Source organism: Piliocolobus tephrosceles, unplaced genomic scaffold (assembly GCF_002776525.5).
Source record: "Piliocolobus tephrosceles isolate RC106 unplaced genomic scaffold, ASM277652v3 unscaffolded_20, whole genome shotgun sequence".
NCBI lineage: Eukaryota > Metazoa > Chordata > Mammalia > Primates > Cercopithecidae > Piliocolobus > Piliocolobus tephrosceles.
Window position 1 is genome coordinate 3,091,334 of NW_022302087.1, and position 17,798 is coordinate 3,109,131.

The 17,798-nt window shown below is 39.6% G+C and overlaps 1 protein-coding gene across 6 annotated transcripts in view; it reads left to right on the forward strand.

The window, feature by feature from the left end:
* Positions 1-841: 841 nt before the first annotated feature.
* LOC113225262 (leukocyte surface antigen CD47) overlaps positions 842-17,798 on the forward strand; it is a 43,902-nt gene continuing 26,945 nt past the window's right edge. For 4 of the 6 annotated variants that reach the window (XM_026456835.2, XM_026456836.2, XM_026456837.2 and 1 more), the window contains exons 1-2: positions 842-1,075; positions 11,858-12,211. In XM_026456835.2, the coding sequence (XP_026312620.1) occupies positions 1,030-1,075; positions 11,858-12,211 (400 nt within the window). In that variant the 5' untranslated portion in view covers positions 842-1,029. Of the gene's footprint in view, positions 1,076-10,849; positions 10,934-11,857; positions 12,212-17,798 lie in introns of all 6 variants that reach the window. The other 2 variants (XM_026456840.2, XM_026456841.2) reach the window with 2 other exon arrangements.

Below are 17,798 nucleotides of genomic sequence, written 5' to 3' on the forward strand. Positions count from 1 at the left end.
TGCTGGTGGGGTGTGTTGGATACGCTGCTAATGCCTGTTTGCGACAATACTCGCTAGTCCCGGTGGTGGCGGTGTTCGCAGGTAACAATGTTTACCACCGTTAATGGAATTTGTTTGATTAACCCTGATCAGAGGATGAAAACACTAAAGAATCAAGTGAGAAAGAGGGAAGAAAACCGCATAGGAAACAGCAGAGCGAGTGGACCAGCGGAACGCAAAGCCCGCCAGGAGCAAGTGGAAGCCCCCTGCGGGCAAGGACCGGGCCGCCGCCCTGCCCTGGGCGTGGCGGCCTCGGGCTAAGGGACGCGCTGGAAGCAGCGAGACTCCCCCACGCGGAGTGCGCTTCAGGGACAAACGGCCGCGTTCGGTGGAAGTGGGTGCTGGTGAAAGCCTAGAAGCCGTCCGGGTCCACGCGCGCAACCGGACGTCGGGTCCAGGGAAAGACGAGGGCTAGGGCTAGGGCTGGGGCGGGGCCTGGCCCCTGAAGCGCGAGGGTGGGAGTGACAGCAAAGAGGGAAAAAGTAGAGCGAGAGGACAGTGGGGCCCAGCGCCGCGCGAAAGGCAAGAACAGACCCGCGGAGAGGGACGGGTGCAAGGAGGTCCACGGCGAGCGCGAGAACACAGGGTTCAGCCTCCTGCGGCGGGAGAGCACGCGGACCCTAGGGGCGGGCGGGTGCGACAGGACGTGACCGGGAAGCGCGGCGCGTGCCACTGCCCTGGAGCAGGCATCTGGTCTCCGTGGAGCGGGCAGGCGAGCCCCGGGTCTGGAGCCTGCGACTGGGGAGGGCGCCGCGTCAACGGCCGCGGTTGCGGGGCGGGGCCGAGTGCGCGTGCGCGGCTCTCGCGGGCGGGGAGCAGGCGGGGGAGCGGGCGGGAAGCGGTGGGAGCGCGCGTGCGCGCGGCCGGGCAGCCTGGGCAGTGGGTCCTGCCTGTGACGGGCGGCGGCGGTCGGTCCTGCCTGTAACGGCGGCGGCGGCTGCTGCTCCAGACACCTGCGGCGGCGGCGGCGACCCCGCGGCGGGCGCGGAGATGTGGCCCCTGGTAGCGGCGCTGTTGCTGGGCTCGGCGTGCTGCGGTGAGTGGCTCCTCGCTCCCAGCCCTGCGGCTGCTGTCGCTTCGCCCCCGCGGGTGTGTGGGCTGCGCCCCAGCGAGCCCGGCGGCGCCCTGAAAAGAGGGTGGCCGGGGCGCAGAACGCTCGGGCCCCGAGCGCCCGAAGTGCAGACGTGGGAGGGCCCCGCGGGGAATCGGGCGCCCCCTTTCTTCCTCCCTTCCTTTCCCTGGTCGTCTTCTTCCCCCTGGGTGAGAGCGGGGCTCATCTCTTTCACCCGGTTCTCCATCTCCAAATGCACGCAGAGGAAGACTCTAAACCGCGCACCTCGCGTAAAAATTAACTGGAAAGAAAGGGCGCGATCGGAGGCGAGGGGCTGCAGCTGCCAGGGATCCCCTTCTTGCGCACCCCTCTCCCTTCTCAGTGCTTAGACGCATTTGGGGTTGAGGGAGGGAGTGGGAGGGCCCGGGCCTCTTGAGATGGAAGTGCGCATTTTGGCGAAGTCGGTGAGAAGGGGTTTCTGCCGTTTGCCTCCCACATGAACATAGGAGCGAAGAGGACGTAAAGGACACAATTAAGTTTCATTTTCAACTCAGCATTCAATCAGAAGAATCTTCCGGCCGTGTAATTTTTGCTGTAGTTTTTAATCCTAAAAATAAGCTTGCTGGAAACTCTTTCTTTCTCGTGACCCCCACACCCCATCAGCCACTTGCATACATTCTAAATTGTACGTTGAAGTTTTTCCCACTTTATTTGGGGGAACCGTTTTAAAAGTAATCTGGATTTCGCCTGAAATAGGAAGACAGTAACCTCCAGTCAAAACATGTGCAACAGAATGGGATTTGGTGTCTTTCGACGCCAAAGAACCTCCCCCCCCCACCCCGCACCCCGAGCTTTTGGAATCCATTTCGCTTTTGTAAAACGTGTGCTTCGTCTGTAAAAACTGAGCAAGGAATAGAAACATTCGTAGCTCTACAGTGAGTGCCTGTCACACTTCACATCTATAGAGCCTTTTGTGAACTTTTGTAAGATTCAGAATTCAGCTTGAGTACCAGTACCAGCAATTGTTACATTTATCCTAGAATGCTAAATTAATTCAATTTTAAACTGATTATTAGCCTCAGTGTGCCATTCCTAAAGGCTTGTGACTTTAGCTATTTCCAAGATGCCCTTAAGCCTCTGCTGACCACTTGAATCAAGATCTCCGTTATCTAAATGATTGATGTTAGATAGTGTTTCTTGTCATCACGTTTAGTATGCTTGTTGCCTTTACTATCATTATTGCCAAAACTGCTTTCAGAGATGTGTTGTATAATCGCATAATAATTTCAGAACGCTTTCATTTTGATCCAGATATGAAGTGATACAGTATCACTTATTCAAACTGCCTAAACAGTAAAAAGTATAAACCATATACTATTTTTAAAACAGGTAGGTTAGATTTAAATCAAGTAGATTAGAACTGTTGGAATGGTACTTTGAGTGATAGGATTTATGTTAGGCCTTCTTTAGTAATAGTTAATATCATGTAATTAGCATTCGTTTACACACAATTTTAATGTGTTCAAATCCCTAGAGTCATAGAAATCATTATTTATAGTATTTTATTGTACTTAGTTAATATTCACCTGAAAAACCGCAAAATACAGGCATTATGCAATTGATTTAAGTGTGGACTGTAAAACAGAAAGTGATAGTATTTGTTATAAAATATGTTTTTGTATGTGTTTAATATATAGCTTTGAAAGGGACATGTATGAAGAAAGATGTCTCAGCAAACCGAGGGTTTGAGAGACTGACTTTAGAATCTAGAATGAGTAAGAAAGTCATGGATCTGTACATTCATTTCTATTGAAGTTTGATTTTGTTTTCAGTTTCATTAGTTAAGCCCCAGGAATCAGGGACCTTTCCTGGCACCCTCTACAGTGTTAGTGGCCTTTGTGGTAAAAGAAGTTATCTCAGATACTCATTTCATGCAATTACAAGCAAACTGCAAGGCACCTTAATGGTTTGCGAGATGTGGAATGAATTACTATGTTGCGTTCCACTCTGCCCCCACTCATGTCCAATTATACTTTGTTTAAAAGTGCATAGTTTCAGTGGTATTTATTAGCTAGCAAATAAAACCGTAAATAAATAATGATGGTGTTGTGAACTGTCTTTTTAGTGGTTGAATGATTTCTCTTTGTTCAAAATGAGTTTTTTGTTTGTTTGTTTGTTTGTTTGTTTTAAATCGGGGTACATATGATTAAATAAATTTTTTTCCCATTATCCAAGTCTAGTAGTAATTCGGCTTGTTTAAATAAAAATGTTTTCTCTTAAAGAATATATTATTTTTAAATACAAGTTACCATTTTAGGGAAGTAAACGCCTATTTAAAAGTACGTATTTATGGGGCCGCCCCAGCAGTCTAGAGGCAGTGTTTTTTTAAAGCATTACACTAAACACTACCATTAGGACACTTGCTCATGCTGTCATCTGTGTTTTGGCAGATGTTTTATCTTTGCCACTGAGTTGTTCATGGAGATTTGAAAGGCCAGGTTCTAAAGATGAGAGATAGATGACTTTCCCCCCAAATTGTTGCATATTCTAAATCCAAAATAATCACGCATGTTAGCAAAACTAGATTTGCATTTCATAATATGAATTCAGCTATAGCTAGTATATAGGCATTGTTTTTAATATAGTAATGTTCTTTTTGTGACATAATTTTCAATCAGTTTCCCTGTCTTTTAGGTTTCTGCCTACCTTTTTATACAAGATAAACATTTCTATTTTCATATCTTATCTCTCAGTCTGATTTTAATAATATTGTCTTGGGTTATCATGAAGTTACTTTCACTTTGTATACTGGTGTAGATATTTCTTCTGTGATAAAAAGAGCAACAATAATAGTGTAGGATCAGTTTTGTTAAACTCATTGTAGTACTGAAGTAGAAAATACAGAGCACCCAGGAAATTTGATTTTGATATATATAGACTAAGACAATAGAATCTGGGGTTTTCCTCTTTATGATTATACAGTGTTAAAACAGAAATCAAGCTATACCCGCCTCTGAATATTTCATTCCAAATCCATGGAGCAGTTGCATAAGACTCAGAATCTGGTCAGTCTTATGGTTTGAGATTCAGATTAGGAGAATTAATGTGCATATTTGAATATGTATCACACCTGTAGGTTAAAAGGTAAAGCAAGGGGTTTGGCAAGTTCAAGGTCTGTCAAAACTACTTTTTCCATTTCAAGCAAGTATGGGCCTATGCTATGCACCAAGCAGTTTGCAAAGCCCTCTTTGGCATATAGACAAATTTCAGACAGTATGTCTCTTAATGACTTAAGATGTAGTATATAGACCATAGGGATATCTTGTTTTTATCCCCTGATGGTACTTAGGTGCTTGATAAGGCCATAATTCTGGATGTTATTGACTTTAAACTGCCCTGCCCCTTGTAATTCTAAGTTGGCCTCTTCCATTCTTATAAGGCCACTTTTTTTTTTTTTTTTTTTGAGACAATCTCGCTCTGTCACCCAGGCTTGAGTGCAGTGGCTCCATCTTGGCCCACTGCAAGCTCCGCCTCCTGGGTTCACACCATTCTCTTGACTCAGCCTCCCAAGTAGCTGGGACTACAGGCGCCCACCACCATGCCCGGCTAATTTTTTGTATTTTTAGTAGAGACAGGGTTTCGCCGTGGTCTCGATCTCCTGACCTCGTGATCCGCCCGCCTCGGCCTCCCAAAGTGCTGGGATTACAGGCGTGAGCCACCGCACCCAGCCAAGGCCACTTTTAAATTCATTAGGGGGATTGCTTTGGGTCAGAACTAAGTACAACTTGTGGACACCCCACTCTACCCCAGACCTTTATTTTAGCATTCATTGAGGAGAGATCTGACTTCATCCTTTTTGTACATAACCCAATTGAGTTTGAGACTCTAGTTATTCAAGCCAGACACTAGTTCTAAGGGCAAAAGTAGGTAGGATTCCTTTCTGGCATATATCTTTACTGATGCTCTTTGCTTCTTTACCTTAGAGGCTGCGGAGACTTCTTACCCTATTCCTGAACATCCATTCCCAGCAGATAATTAACTTCCTACTCTACCGCAAAAAATAGTGGTGTGTGGTTTGGACTCCCTCAGCTTCCCTCCCACCATTACTAAACTGATCTATAACATCTTAGATAACCTTCATCTCATTCTCTTCCCTCATCCAGCATCAGAAGAAAACCTACTCACCTTTCCAAGGAAGGGACAACCTGTCTACCATCTTTTCACTTACACCATCTTGGAGACCTGCTCAGTCAGCTTAATTCTTCAGTCTTGCATCTTAGATCTTTCCCTCTCCATTGACTCCTTCCCCTTAGCTTGCACACGTGATCGAATTTTACCCCATATTAAAAAATAAAACAAAAAACCTCAAGAACCAAAATGTCCTTGCCCTTGTCCCTGCCTCCACATTGTCAGTTGTTGCCTTCTCTGCTTTCTTACATTGCCAAATTTATTGTAAAAGAATCACTGCCACTTAATATATTTTAAGTGCTTGATAAAGCCATCTTCTTCCTCTTTCACTTCTCAAACATAGTGTACATCAGATCTCAGTAGTCCATTAACAGATGGAAAGATATTCCCCACAAATATTTAAGCCTCTTTTCTCTATAATTAACCTACCCTTCAACTAGCTATGCATACTATTTTGGTTAACAATTTTAATTTTCCTCTCTTTATCTCCCCTGCTTTCCACAACTAACTTCTGTTGATTACTGTAAGTTTTATGTCTTCTGTCCAGTTGTTCTTTACCTGGACTATTGCAATAGTCTCTTAATGGATCTCCCTTTCTCTTTTCCCTCGCTGCCCTCAGTCCTTCCTTTGCACTGCTGTCAGTGTGTGTGTTTTTTTTTTAAATAAAATTAAATCTGAGTGGTTTATGATTGTTTATGTTATCAAGTCTAAACTCAGCATGACATTCAAGGAAGCCCTTTAGAATTTTTCTTAATCGTCTTTTCCAACCTCATTTCCTAGAGCTCACTTAAATAGTTCTCTGCTTTCTGTTCTTCACTTTCTGGCTGTACACGTTACTCTGCCTAGAAAGCCCCTTCTTTCCCATAACATTTTTATTCATCCTTTAAGACCCAGTTTAAACATCACCCTCTAGGAAGATCATTCACCCTCTAGGAAGACACATTCTTGTGATTTTTAAGGAACTTTTCTATCCAACCATACAAGTGACTTGAGATTTTCCATGAAAATATGCAGCTTCATGATTTCATAATCAAGTCTATACAAGTGAGAAGCAGTGGCAGGTTCTCTTGAAATATGGAAGAACAGTGTATCTTCTCCCACATGATTTTTAGATTTTTCTTCTATGGAATTTATACTTTAAACTTTTTACATTCACAAGGAATGTATTGAATCCTACTTTCTGGACCCTGTGTTAGATTCTTGGGATACCAAATGAAGACAGTGCCTTACTTTCTGAGCCTGGAGAGATCAGTTAAGTAAAATAGTAATTATATAGTAGTAGGTACAGTGACAACATTTGAACACAAGGCAGTGGGAGCAATAAGGAAGGGAAGAATACATTTGAGTAATGGTAGGGAAGGGAAACAAGATTGAACAACTCAACTGCGCCTTTGTAAGAAGAGCAAAAGTTAGCAACTGTAGCTGCCATTTATTGAATACTTGCTGTATATGTGAAAGGTGGTACAAAAACATGTTCATTATCTTATTAAATCTTAACAATATCTCTATGAGGTATATACCACCAGTATTCACATTTTATAGATGAGGAAACTGAGGGGCAGAGGTAAGTAACTTACCTAAGGTTATACAGCTAAGAAGTGCATGAGCTGAGTCTTAAACCCGGGTCTGACCCCTAAATGTGTGCTCTTAACTATTATACACCCTATGTACTCAGTGGGGTAATAGTGTATAATAGTTAAGAGGCTATTTAGGTTTGAGGAACAGTATGTGCTAAGGCATGGGGATGAGAGTGCATTTGCATAGTCATGCAATTGCAGTAAGGTCATTATGATTGGAGCTTAGAGTGGAAATGAGGGAGTACAGGAGGTGGGGCTGGAAAGGATCTTGAAGGACCTCGTTTGTATTCCATGCTAATGTACTTAGAATTTAGCCTGAAAAGGGTTGAGGGTGTTGTTAAAGTATCTTAGGCAAAGGAGTGCACATTTGCATTTAGAACAGTTATTTTGGGAACTGTAGAAAATACGTCAGGGCCAGGATGGAGAAACCTTGAGGATGGAGGCAGGGAGCTGGTTAGGAGGGTATGGCAGTAGTTCCAGGGAGAGGATGAGTGTCTAATTCATTCATTCAACAGACATTGGATTTAGGAACTGTTAATTAGGTTGAACCTACAAAGAATTCTCCATGGCTAAGGAGAGGGAGGAATCTAACATGATTCTTAGGTCCAGGTCTGGTTCACTGGTAGATGATAGAAAATGCTTTAACACAGTGATTTAGGCTGAGGGTAAGAAGTGGGGGTACATAAGTTTTTGGACATGCTGACTTTGAAGTAACTGTATTATATCCAACTGGAAGTGCGCAGCAGACAGTTGGCTGTCCAACATCTGCTGTTGAGAAGAAGGGCAGTGCATGATTAAGTTTTTTATTTAAAAGTTTGCAGGTGAAGGAAACCATGGGAGTCGGGGAAAATACTGGGGGGCAGAGGGTGCTGAATCGGAAGCCGTTAGGGACACTAACATTTAGTGTGAATCAAGGAATAGATTTCAACAAAGAAAACAAACTAGGATGGGGTGGACCAAGCAGGAGGAAATTAATAATCAGGAGATACCATGGAGGCCAAGAGAGAAGAGCAAGAAAGAAACCACTCACTGGCTCAAGAACTGTGGAAAAGTCAAGACAGAAAGTGAACCATGCATATTTGATTTTTCACAAGGGATTGGGGGTGACTTTGGTAAGAGCTGTAGTAGTGAAGAAATAGGGGTGAATGGGTGGAGGCCGGTAACAGATTTAAGGATTGAATTGGAAGTGAGGAAATGCTTATAGATTGTTAATTTGGGATGCTAGGGAAGAGAGAGACGAGTATGAGGGATTTTTTTTTTTTTTTTTTAAGTTGGCGAATATTCAAGCAATTTTTAAAGACACACACAAAACACCTTGTAAATGGAACAGGGGATGTGGGAGGCTGATAATCAACTAAGGGAAGTCCTTGAGGAGACTGATGGGTATGGAGCAGAAATGGAAACTGGCTCTCAGGTGATGGGATTCATTTCTGAAAAGGAAGCAAAAAAAAAACAAAAAACAACGGTGTGGATAGTTGGGGTTGCAGGTAAGTTTATAGGCAAGGAGTATTGGAAGCTTCAGGATTCTCCTCTGAAGGATTCAGTTTGTATTAAATAGGGAGACAGGACTGTTGGAGAGTATGGGATAAAGGGCAAAAGGGAGTAATTTAAGAGTTGTTAAAAAGAAGAGAACATTTACATGAAACATGTAAAAGGATAGATTGAAGGCCTGGAGGAGCAGGGACTATGACATTCTTCTGTTTTTGCCTAGTAGCAACACAAATTTTCTTAGAAATCTGTAAGACCGATTACTCTTCTGCCCATCCATAAGGACGTTATCCATACAGAGAAGATAACACTTGTAACCTTGTATTATATAAAGTACTTATCATCGCCCATATGAGAATTGTAAGCTCCTAAAAGATAATAACTGTATTTTTTCATTGCTGTATGCTCACATCCTGTCACAATATTTCATCACAGGTAATTCTCGACAAATGTTGGTTGCATTTTTAAAATTTCTAACCTGAACTTGTGTGCTGTGACCACCATGGATTGAGTCTTCTCTGCCACTACAAAGCTGTTTTCTAGACTGTGATCTGCGATGATTTGGGCTGATAGTCTATATTCACCAGTACTTGTACAGTTCCAGTGAAGGTTTCAAGTCTAATACTTTTGGCATTTGATATAAAATTATTTTCCCATTTTATTTGCTAGTTTATCTATAACTCTGACATTACTCTTGGTTACATTTGTCTACTTCTATCTGATTTAGACTGCTATAAGCATTATTTTGTTTATTCAGAGTTTTATTCATGTTAATTATCTGTGTTTCTTTATTTGCTCTCTACATTTTAAATAGTTTCTTCAGTTTGCTGTTTTATGAGAAGGCAGTAGGCAAAAGGAAGAAACCCCAAATCAGACAGTTTTACTGCTTAATAGTTTTTTAATGCATCTTATTATAGAGATTGAAGTTGTAGTTAACAGCTAGAGTGATATTTTTGGCCTGCCCTTATTTATTAATTACTAGTGCAAAGGTTATTCAACTTATGGTTTATCCAGGTCAGTTTTACTGTTATTTTTACTAATAGCATTTATTCTACTTAAATTGCTTCAGCTATAAAATGTTTTTATTATAACAAATAATGCAGTGCAATTATTGCTTTCTGTATTCCTTTGAAAATTCATTCTCTAAACATTTATGAAATTGTGGATTGTTCACCAACTACTTCTTACTTACTTAATTAAAGCCTTTGCAAAAAGTTTCATAGGATGACTGAGTTCATTTGTACCTCTTTTTTTTTAAGAATAATCTCTAAAAAGTCAAACCATGATTTATGCAAATATAAAATGAAAATGTGTCAAAGATTTTATTTTACTCATTAATTAACAAGCAAACCAGCAAGAAGGCAAAACCCTTTTAAAAGAAAATTGGAAAAACAGACACTTTTATAGGCAATCAAGAATGCCTAAGTGAATTTGCTAATAAATGCAAAATTGGTCAATATCCTCAGGGCAATAAAATGTAATCTTTTGGAGTCCTCTCTTCCACCTGGTGGAAATCAATTGCAGAACACGATTTATTTTTATCTCTAGGGACACCAATCCATTTGAATTACCTTCAGTTTTCTACAACTTATGAAACTGTAAAACAGCCCAAAGTCAGTGAAAGGCGCAGGCTTCTGTAGAGTCAGGTAATTCCACAGGATCTGTTAGACATTGCCCAGCACTTCACTGAAAGAATACCCAGTAATCTTTGTATCCCTTTCAAAATCTTTACCATATTTTCTGATACTTTCCTGCCTTTGTAATTTGAACATCTTCACCCCCTTTTTCTTCTCTTGTATACTACGTTCTCTCTCCCTCAGTGTTTCTCTCTCAGGGGAAAGAATTCACAATTCCAAGTTTTAAAGAATGCAGCAGAAGTCCGGGTTTTGCCTTGGGCTTCCTAATATTTGGGTGGCTAGAAATGTAGAAAACTGGTAAGAGGTGAGCTGTGGATGCCCATAATGTAGGTTCAGACTGCAGTTTCCCAGAAATATAACCATTTGGACTAGTCAAAGAAGGTCCATATCATTACATTAAAATGCCAGATTATCTAGTTTTTATAGTATTGCCCTACATTTTTACAGCATAGTATTGTTTAGAGAGCACTTGCCGCTATATTTTCCACGTTAATGCTCAACACAGTTCTGAGAAGTAGCCCAGTGTTTGTTTTTGATCCTCCTATTTAAGAGATCCTCCTATTTTAGAGGGTAAATCAAGGCATAGAAAAGTGAGTTGCTTAAGGCAGCATATTAAAAAGGGGTAGAAATAGAATTTTTACTCAGGTGTTTTGAACATTATCCAGTACATATTCCACTATGCATCCTTGCATTCAATTCATGGGGTATTTATTGAATAAACATTGTGTTCTTACAATAGAAACATTCTGTGCCTCTGATTTTTATTCTAGTTTATGTAGAAGGAAATCTTAATTGTGAACTATTAACAAAGTTGATATTTTATTTGTATTTGTTAGTAATTTGTGTTTTGTTTTTGTTTTTATTTTGAGGGGAAGGCCAAGTAGCTACTTAGATAAAAGAATTGCTGAGTGGCTGAAGAATATGGAAGACAACTATAATTCCTACACATTCTTGTACGTTTTAGTTGAACAATGAGTGATTACGTTTATTTACCCAGTCCCTCTTCTATAAGGCAGTTTATCTGGTAGTTTATCCTATTGAGAAGTATTGAAAGGATGCTTGTTAGAAGTAACTGCTTTTGGTTTCAACTTGTATCTTACTTAACTTTTTCACTGTTTTATGGTTTCTTGGAGGAAGAATACCTGTAATACACATTTGGAGATTGTTGTTCTGTAGTGTCAATGAAATGTAGGAGTGGGAAAATGTCATTCAAAACTCCCATACAAAATGTCTATTGCTGCCTATATTTTGCAATGGGAAAGTAGCCACAGATACTGGGTTTTTTTCCTCATTAGTATTTTAGGATTTTCCATCCTAGTGGAAAGATATGATTTGATTCATCCTATTTACTTTGTATATTATAGTATAGTAGAACCTGCCACTTTTTTTGGGAAATGCAGCATAAGGGTAAAGATAAATTTCATATCAGTTCAGCAAGTTCTATTTAGCAATGTATTGAAGCTGAGACTGAATAAAATATTTGATTTGATTTTCTGTTCAAAATTTTACCTTGATAAGTACAATATTTTTCTACATATATCAGTAGGCAGTAATGATTACTTCAAAGCTTCGGAAGCCAGATACTACACCTGCATGTTCTAACATAGTTGCTGAATTTATTCCCAAGATGCATGTAATGTATACTTTGTATTATTGAGAATGAATAAAGAAAAGTCCTAATGATGCCTTCTAGCTGTGCAAGTTAATATTAAAATATAATTTGTTTCCGTGTTTCACCTAATAGGTCTTCTTCATTGCTATACTGTTTACTTAAGTGAACAATGGGAATGTTGCTGTTTATCTTAAGGATTTATAACTTAAGATCTTACAGTACAGACTTCTATAACTAATGAAATATTTTTCTTTTTCCTTTCCAGGATCAGCTCAGCTACTATTTAATAAAACAAAATCTGTAGAATTCACGTTCTGTAATGACACTGTCGTCATTCCATGCTTTGTTACTAATATGGAGGCACAAAACACTACCGAAGTATATGTAAAGTGGAAATTTAAAGGAAGAGATATTTACACGTTTGATGGAGCTCTAAACAAGTCCACTGTCTCCACTAACTTTAGTAGTGCAAAAATTGAAGTCTCACAGTTACTAAAAGGAGATGCCTCTTTGAAGATGGATAAGAGTGATGCTGTCTCACACACAGGAAACTACACTTGTGAAGTAACAGAATTAACCAGAGAAGGTGAAACGATCATTGAGCTAAAATATCGTGTTGGTAAGACTTCTATGAAAGTTCCTTTTTTTATTTGTCCTGGTACAACCTGATCCTCTTTCGAGAGGAGGCCAAATGGGGATAGGTACTCCTTTGAATCAAAAAGCAGGCTATTAATAATAAATGTTGATGTAATATTTAGCAGGTTTAAGGTTGTGATTTCTATCCTATTTGTTAGTCTACTCTTCATAGTAAAACACACTTACTGTTTAATTTGTATTACTTGTTAATTTTTATATTGTGTGGTTCTCAAACTTTTGGTCTAAGGACCATTCTATTTGGGTGATTGGTCCTGGGGTAATGTACTCTTCATTTCTGTTTGCCGCCATCCAAATGCTTTCTTTCCTGTGACTAATTTTAAAGTCTCTTTCCAATTATTTAGCCTTCTGGTATTTTTTTTTTTATTTAACCTTACACTTTGACCAAGGGTTGGCAAGTCCCAGCCATGCTTCCTCTGGAGAGAACAGAGGAGAATCAGGAGATTAAATCACATTATCATGGATGATTTCTTCAGATTTTCTGTGCTTAGCCTTACTTTGGTCTTCTTTTTCTCGGCCAAAATATGAGAGAGGTAGGGATTCAAATTAATTTGTTCAAATTCAGACTTGATTATAGCACCATGATTCTGCCCTTTTTGTCACAAACTTGGGTTGGTGAGGTGTAGAAGGTAGTAAAATTAGCTGAATAGTCTCCTCTCTTTGCTCTTTCCTGCTGTGCTAGCTGAGTTCTTCAGCCCCATATGAGTCTGTTCTTTCTGTTTTGAAATCTCTATTTAAAATTACCTGTCATATTATCCATCATGGGTTAACCACATTCTGAGAACTTTAACTATGGATAGCTTCAGTTCTGTTCAGTTGGATCAACTATTTATCTAGCTTTTGTAAAATAATCTGCTACCAGATTAGGAATGGGGTGTTTGGTTTGATGAAATGTTTGGACATTGCTTAGATTGAGAATCAGGAGATCTGAGTTATAGCCCCTGTTCAGCAACTTACTGTTCACCTGTGTTATCTTGAGAAGGTACTTAACTGAGTCCAAGTGACCTCATGTCCAAGAGATTACAATAGATACTTGCTTTTATGTATTCTATAGTCTAATGAGCATCAAATGAGATCCCATGTAAACATGTTTTTTTGTAAACCAAAGTGTGTTGTAAACGTTAGTTGTTTTCCTGGGATGTTTATTTTGTGAAGGAAGGTATCAAGTTGTTGAAGTTAGCCTGGAGCATTGTGAGAGGGATTTGTGTGCCGTGAGGAATGGGCAGGGAATGGCTCCGAGTAGGCAAGGAGAATTTGAAAGGTGTTTCTGCTAAGAAATCTCTCTTACCTTGTAGCTTTTACTAGTGATATTAATTTGGGCCAAGGAGCTTTTTTCGTTGTTGTTAAGTATACCTTTCAGGAAGGGTGTAATCAGTCAGTCATATGCACTGCGGCTAACTGGAGTTAGATCATCTAATACCTAGTTGAAATTTTTCTGAGGGAAGGTACAGTTTTGTGGAAATGAAAGAATAAGACATGGGGGAACAGTAACTTTGGGGGGTAATACAAGTCACTGAGAGGTAAACTGGAAAACTCAAGATACGAGATTTGAAAGGCCAGAAGATGAAATGAAGATGGAAGAGAAAGGAATGCCAGGATCTGAGAAGAAAGCAGTTTATTATTTTGCATGTGATTGAAAGATTGTTTTATCTTTCTTTGTTTTCCAAATATCCTATAAAAATAAGAACTAGACTTATTTTGGGGGCCACTAAAAGGAGAAAGTGTTGTTTTATTATAGAGAATGTAGAAAATTCTACCAGAGTTTGAGACATTTGGCTTTGCATCCATTTTAATTTTTTGAAATAATTATTGATTTATAGGATGATTCAAAGATAGAGAGGTTCCATGTGCCCTTCACCCCCAGTGGTTTTCTCTTATGTGACAATAACACAATATGAAAATCAGGAAGTTCACAATGGTGCAGTGTGTGAATGGTTCTCTCTCATTTTATCACGTGTATATTTGCATATAACAATCAGGACATAGACCTGTCCATCATCACAAACATCTCCCTCATGCTTTCATGCTTATTCTTACTAGTCATACCACCACCTCCCACTGTCCCTAATCTGGCAAGCACCAATTTGCCCTCCATATCTATAATTTTGTCATTTCAGCAATACTATATAAATGGAATGATACAGGATGTGACCTTTTGAGGACTTTTTCACTCAGCACAATGCCCTTGAGATCTATTCAAGTGATTGCATCTATCAGTAGTTTTTTTTTTTTTTCCTTTTTTTTTTTGCTGAGTAGTAGTCCCTAGTATGAATATATCGCAGTTTGTTTAATCATTTACCTACAGTAGGACATTTTGGTTGTTTCCAAGTTTGGGCTGTTACAAATGAAACTGCTATGCACAATTGTGTACAGTTTCTTGTGTAGACACAGTTTTCATTTCTGTGGGATAAATGCTCAGAAGTATGGTTACTGGGCTGTATGGTAAGTATATGCTTAGTTTTTAAAGAAACTGCCAGACTTTTCCAGAGTGGCTATTTCATTTTACATTTCCATCAACAGTGTAAGAGTGATCTAGTTTCTCCACATCCTCAGCAGTATCTGGTACCATTATGTTGTAACCATTTTTAACTGAAAAAAACAACAAGCAAACAAACAAACAAAAAACAGTTAAAAACTTATCTGCACAAAAAGTTAAATGGGGCAGAACTCTTACTATGGAGAATTTTACCTGTTACGGACTTGAGGATTTAGGCATTAGAAACCATTTTTACTGAGTTGTGATTTTTTGCAAATACAGGCATACATGAGAAACAGAATTTGCTCAACAGAGAAGTGAATTATACTTAATAGAACGCAGATAATAGTGACCGTTCTTTGTGCCTTTTTTTATTTTTTGGAGGACTAGGACTGAATACATGGAAACACTATAAGATACAGGTTTATGTACCTCTGTGCCTATGTATAGTATAGTCCACTGGAAGGAGCACTGTACTTGAATTTACAAAGCTGTTTTCTAGATGTCACTGTTTTCTGGACTTCACTGTTTTCTAGACGTCACTGTTTTCTAGACTTCACTGTTTAATAGCTTAAAAAAAGTTAGATAAGAAACTCAACCTATCTGGCCCTCAAATTTTTCTTAGTACAATAAAGATGCCATCACCAGGGAAATGTTTGAGATATAAATAATATCTCTCTTACTTAACAAAATTTTACTAAGTGCCTACCGTGTGTCAGGTACCATGCTAGGCATCACAGATTCCGTGATGAGGAAGACATTGCTGATTTCAAGGAAGTAGTTGCAGTACAAATATGTAAAGTGACCTAACATTTATTTGCACATGTGCCACGTACTTTATGTAAGTCGTGTCCTGTTATCCTCTCAAGAACTCTAGGAGATAGATGGAGTTCTTACCATTTAACAAACAGGGAAGCAAAAGAGATTCAAGGTTGTTCAAGGTCAGAGTAATAGCCAGGAATTACACCTAGATCTCTTTGGCATCAAAACCCAGTATTTTTACCACCATAGTATGTGGTTCATGTGACAACACTTTGTAAATAACTAAATACTAAATGCAAGTAATAGTAATCATAAAATTTGTCATTAATATTTCTACTCTATTAGCAATACAAAAACTTGAAAACTTAAAATTTATTTTTCTCTAAGCTATTAAGAGTTTTGTTTAGAAAGGTCAGTTCAAGTTCCACAGAGTTGCCAATTCCATTATTATCAACAAGACATACAGTCTGTTCATGATGAAGACATGAAGGCATTGCAAGATCTTTGTATTAGTTTTCTAGTGCTGCATAACAACTACAAATACAGCAGCTTGAAACAATACTCATTTTTTAGTTCACAGTTTTGTAGGTGGCAAGCCTGGTCATGGCATGACTGGGTTCTCTGATCAAGGTCTTGAAAGACTAAAATCAAGGTGTTGCCCAGGGCATACTTTCATTTGGAGTTTGGGGTCCTGTTCTAGGCTCACATAATTATGGCAGAATTCAATTCCTTGTGATTGTAAGACTGAGGTCCCTGTTTGTTTGCTAAATATCTGCCAGGGAATTCTAGCAGCTCCTAGAGATTGCCCTCATTGCTTGCCCCCTGGCCCCTTGCGTATTTAAAGCCAGCAAAGGAGAATCTTCCTCTTGTTGAATCCCTCTCACATACTGAGTTTATTTTGCCAGGAAGAACCCAGACCCTTTTAAGAGAACACTTGATTAGGTCAGCTCTCTCTCCCTCAAAAATAATCTCTCTTTCTTAAAGTCAGCTGATTCGGGATCTTAATTACGTCAGCAAACTCCCTTTTGCTAGGTGGTATAAGCACGGAAATGAAATCCAATACATTCATAGTCTCAGTCTCCCACACACAAGGGGAGGGAAGTATAAAAGATGCATGGCTAGGGCAGTGGTTTTGGGACCACCTTAGAATTCTGGGTTTGATTAAATAAATAATGGGACCGTAGCCTAGCAAGTCAACACATCAAAAAAAGCCATTACAATCCTGAAACATCAAGTAAAAATTTGGTTTGCATTTTAGTATTGTAAATGTTACTGTGGGGTGGGGGTGTGTGTGTGTAACCTGGTGTTCCCTGTGTTTGTGGAGGTTTGAAGGAGACACTTCGTTGATAGAAATGGTGTCTTCAGTTTTTTAGGTTGTCTCATTTTTGTACAGTGGTAAGACAAATGAGGTCCTGGGTTTTAATAACACTTAAGCTTGGAAGTAAAAATTAGACACTCGTTCGTAGACTACACCCTTGTAATATCACTTCTTTGCCTTTCCACTAGCAAGAAGTTCATTTTCGTGGAAGCCATTCTGCCTGTCCAGGAATTGGAGGAGAGTGATAGACGCAGTTGTCAGCCATAGCTTGGGTAGAATAAGGATGTGAATGTTCTTGGCTTTTCTTTATTAATCTTGTGATGGAAAAATATCTGACATTGTTTAGTCCATTTTAAGCTTAATTTATGTTCTTAGTGGCATAGAAATTCAGAGCTGAAAGAAGTATCATGTCTCATTCTCCCCTTGAGAAACAAGAGTTAACATCATCTGACAATACTACCATAACAAATCAATAGATTAACAGGCATGCAAGTGTCTTTATATAAAACGTTGGTTTTTTTCTCCCAGCATCTCAATTGGTTCTTAAATATCTAATTCAGTGATCCTCAAATTTTTCCCACTGTAACAAATTAGAGAGAGGGGGAACACGTTCATCAGTGACCATAGCTCAAATCCAGCAGAAATGTGCAACAGTGATTTCAAACTGAGAGAATTATGGATGCTCTTCTCCATTGCTTGCCCTCCCCATCCCCTACACACACCAGGGAACAATTTAAAATCCTGGCACAATAGTGAGAAGGGAGAGTGACAAACTGATAAGTTTCAGTTAAGAATCACTTAGAGTGGGTGTGGCAGCCCACGCCTGTAATCCCAGCACTTTGGGAAGCTGAGGCAGGTGGATCACCTGAGGTCAGGAGTTTTGAGACCAGCCTGGCCAACATGATAAAACCCTGTCTCTACCAAAATTACAAAAATTAGCTTAACACAAGAAATATGTGGCTATCATTATGGAGTGAAAGGTTGGAAAATTCCTCA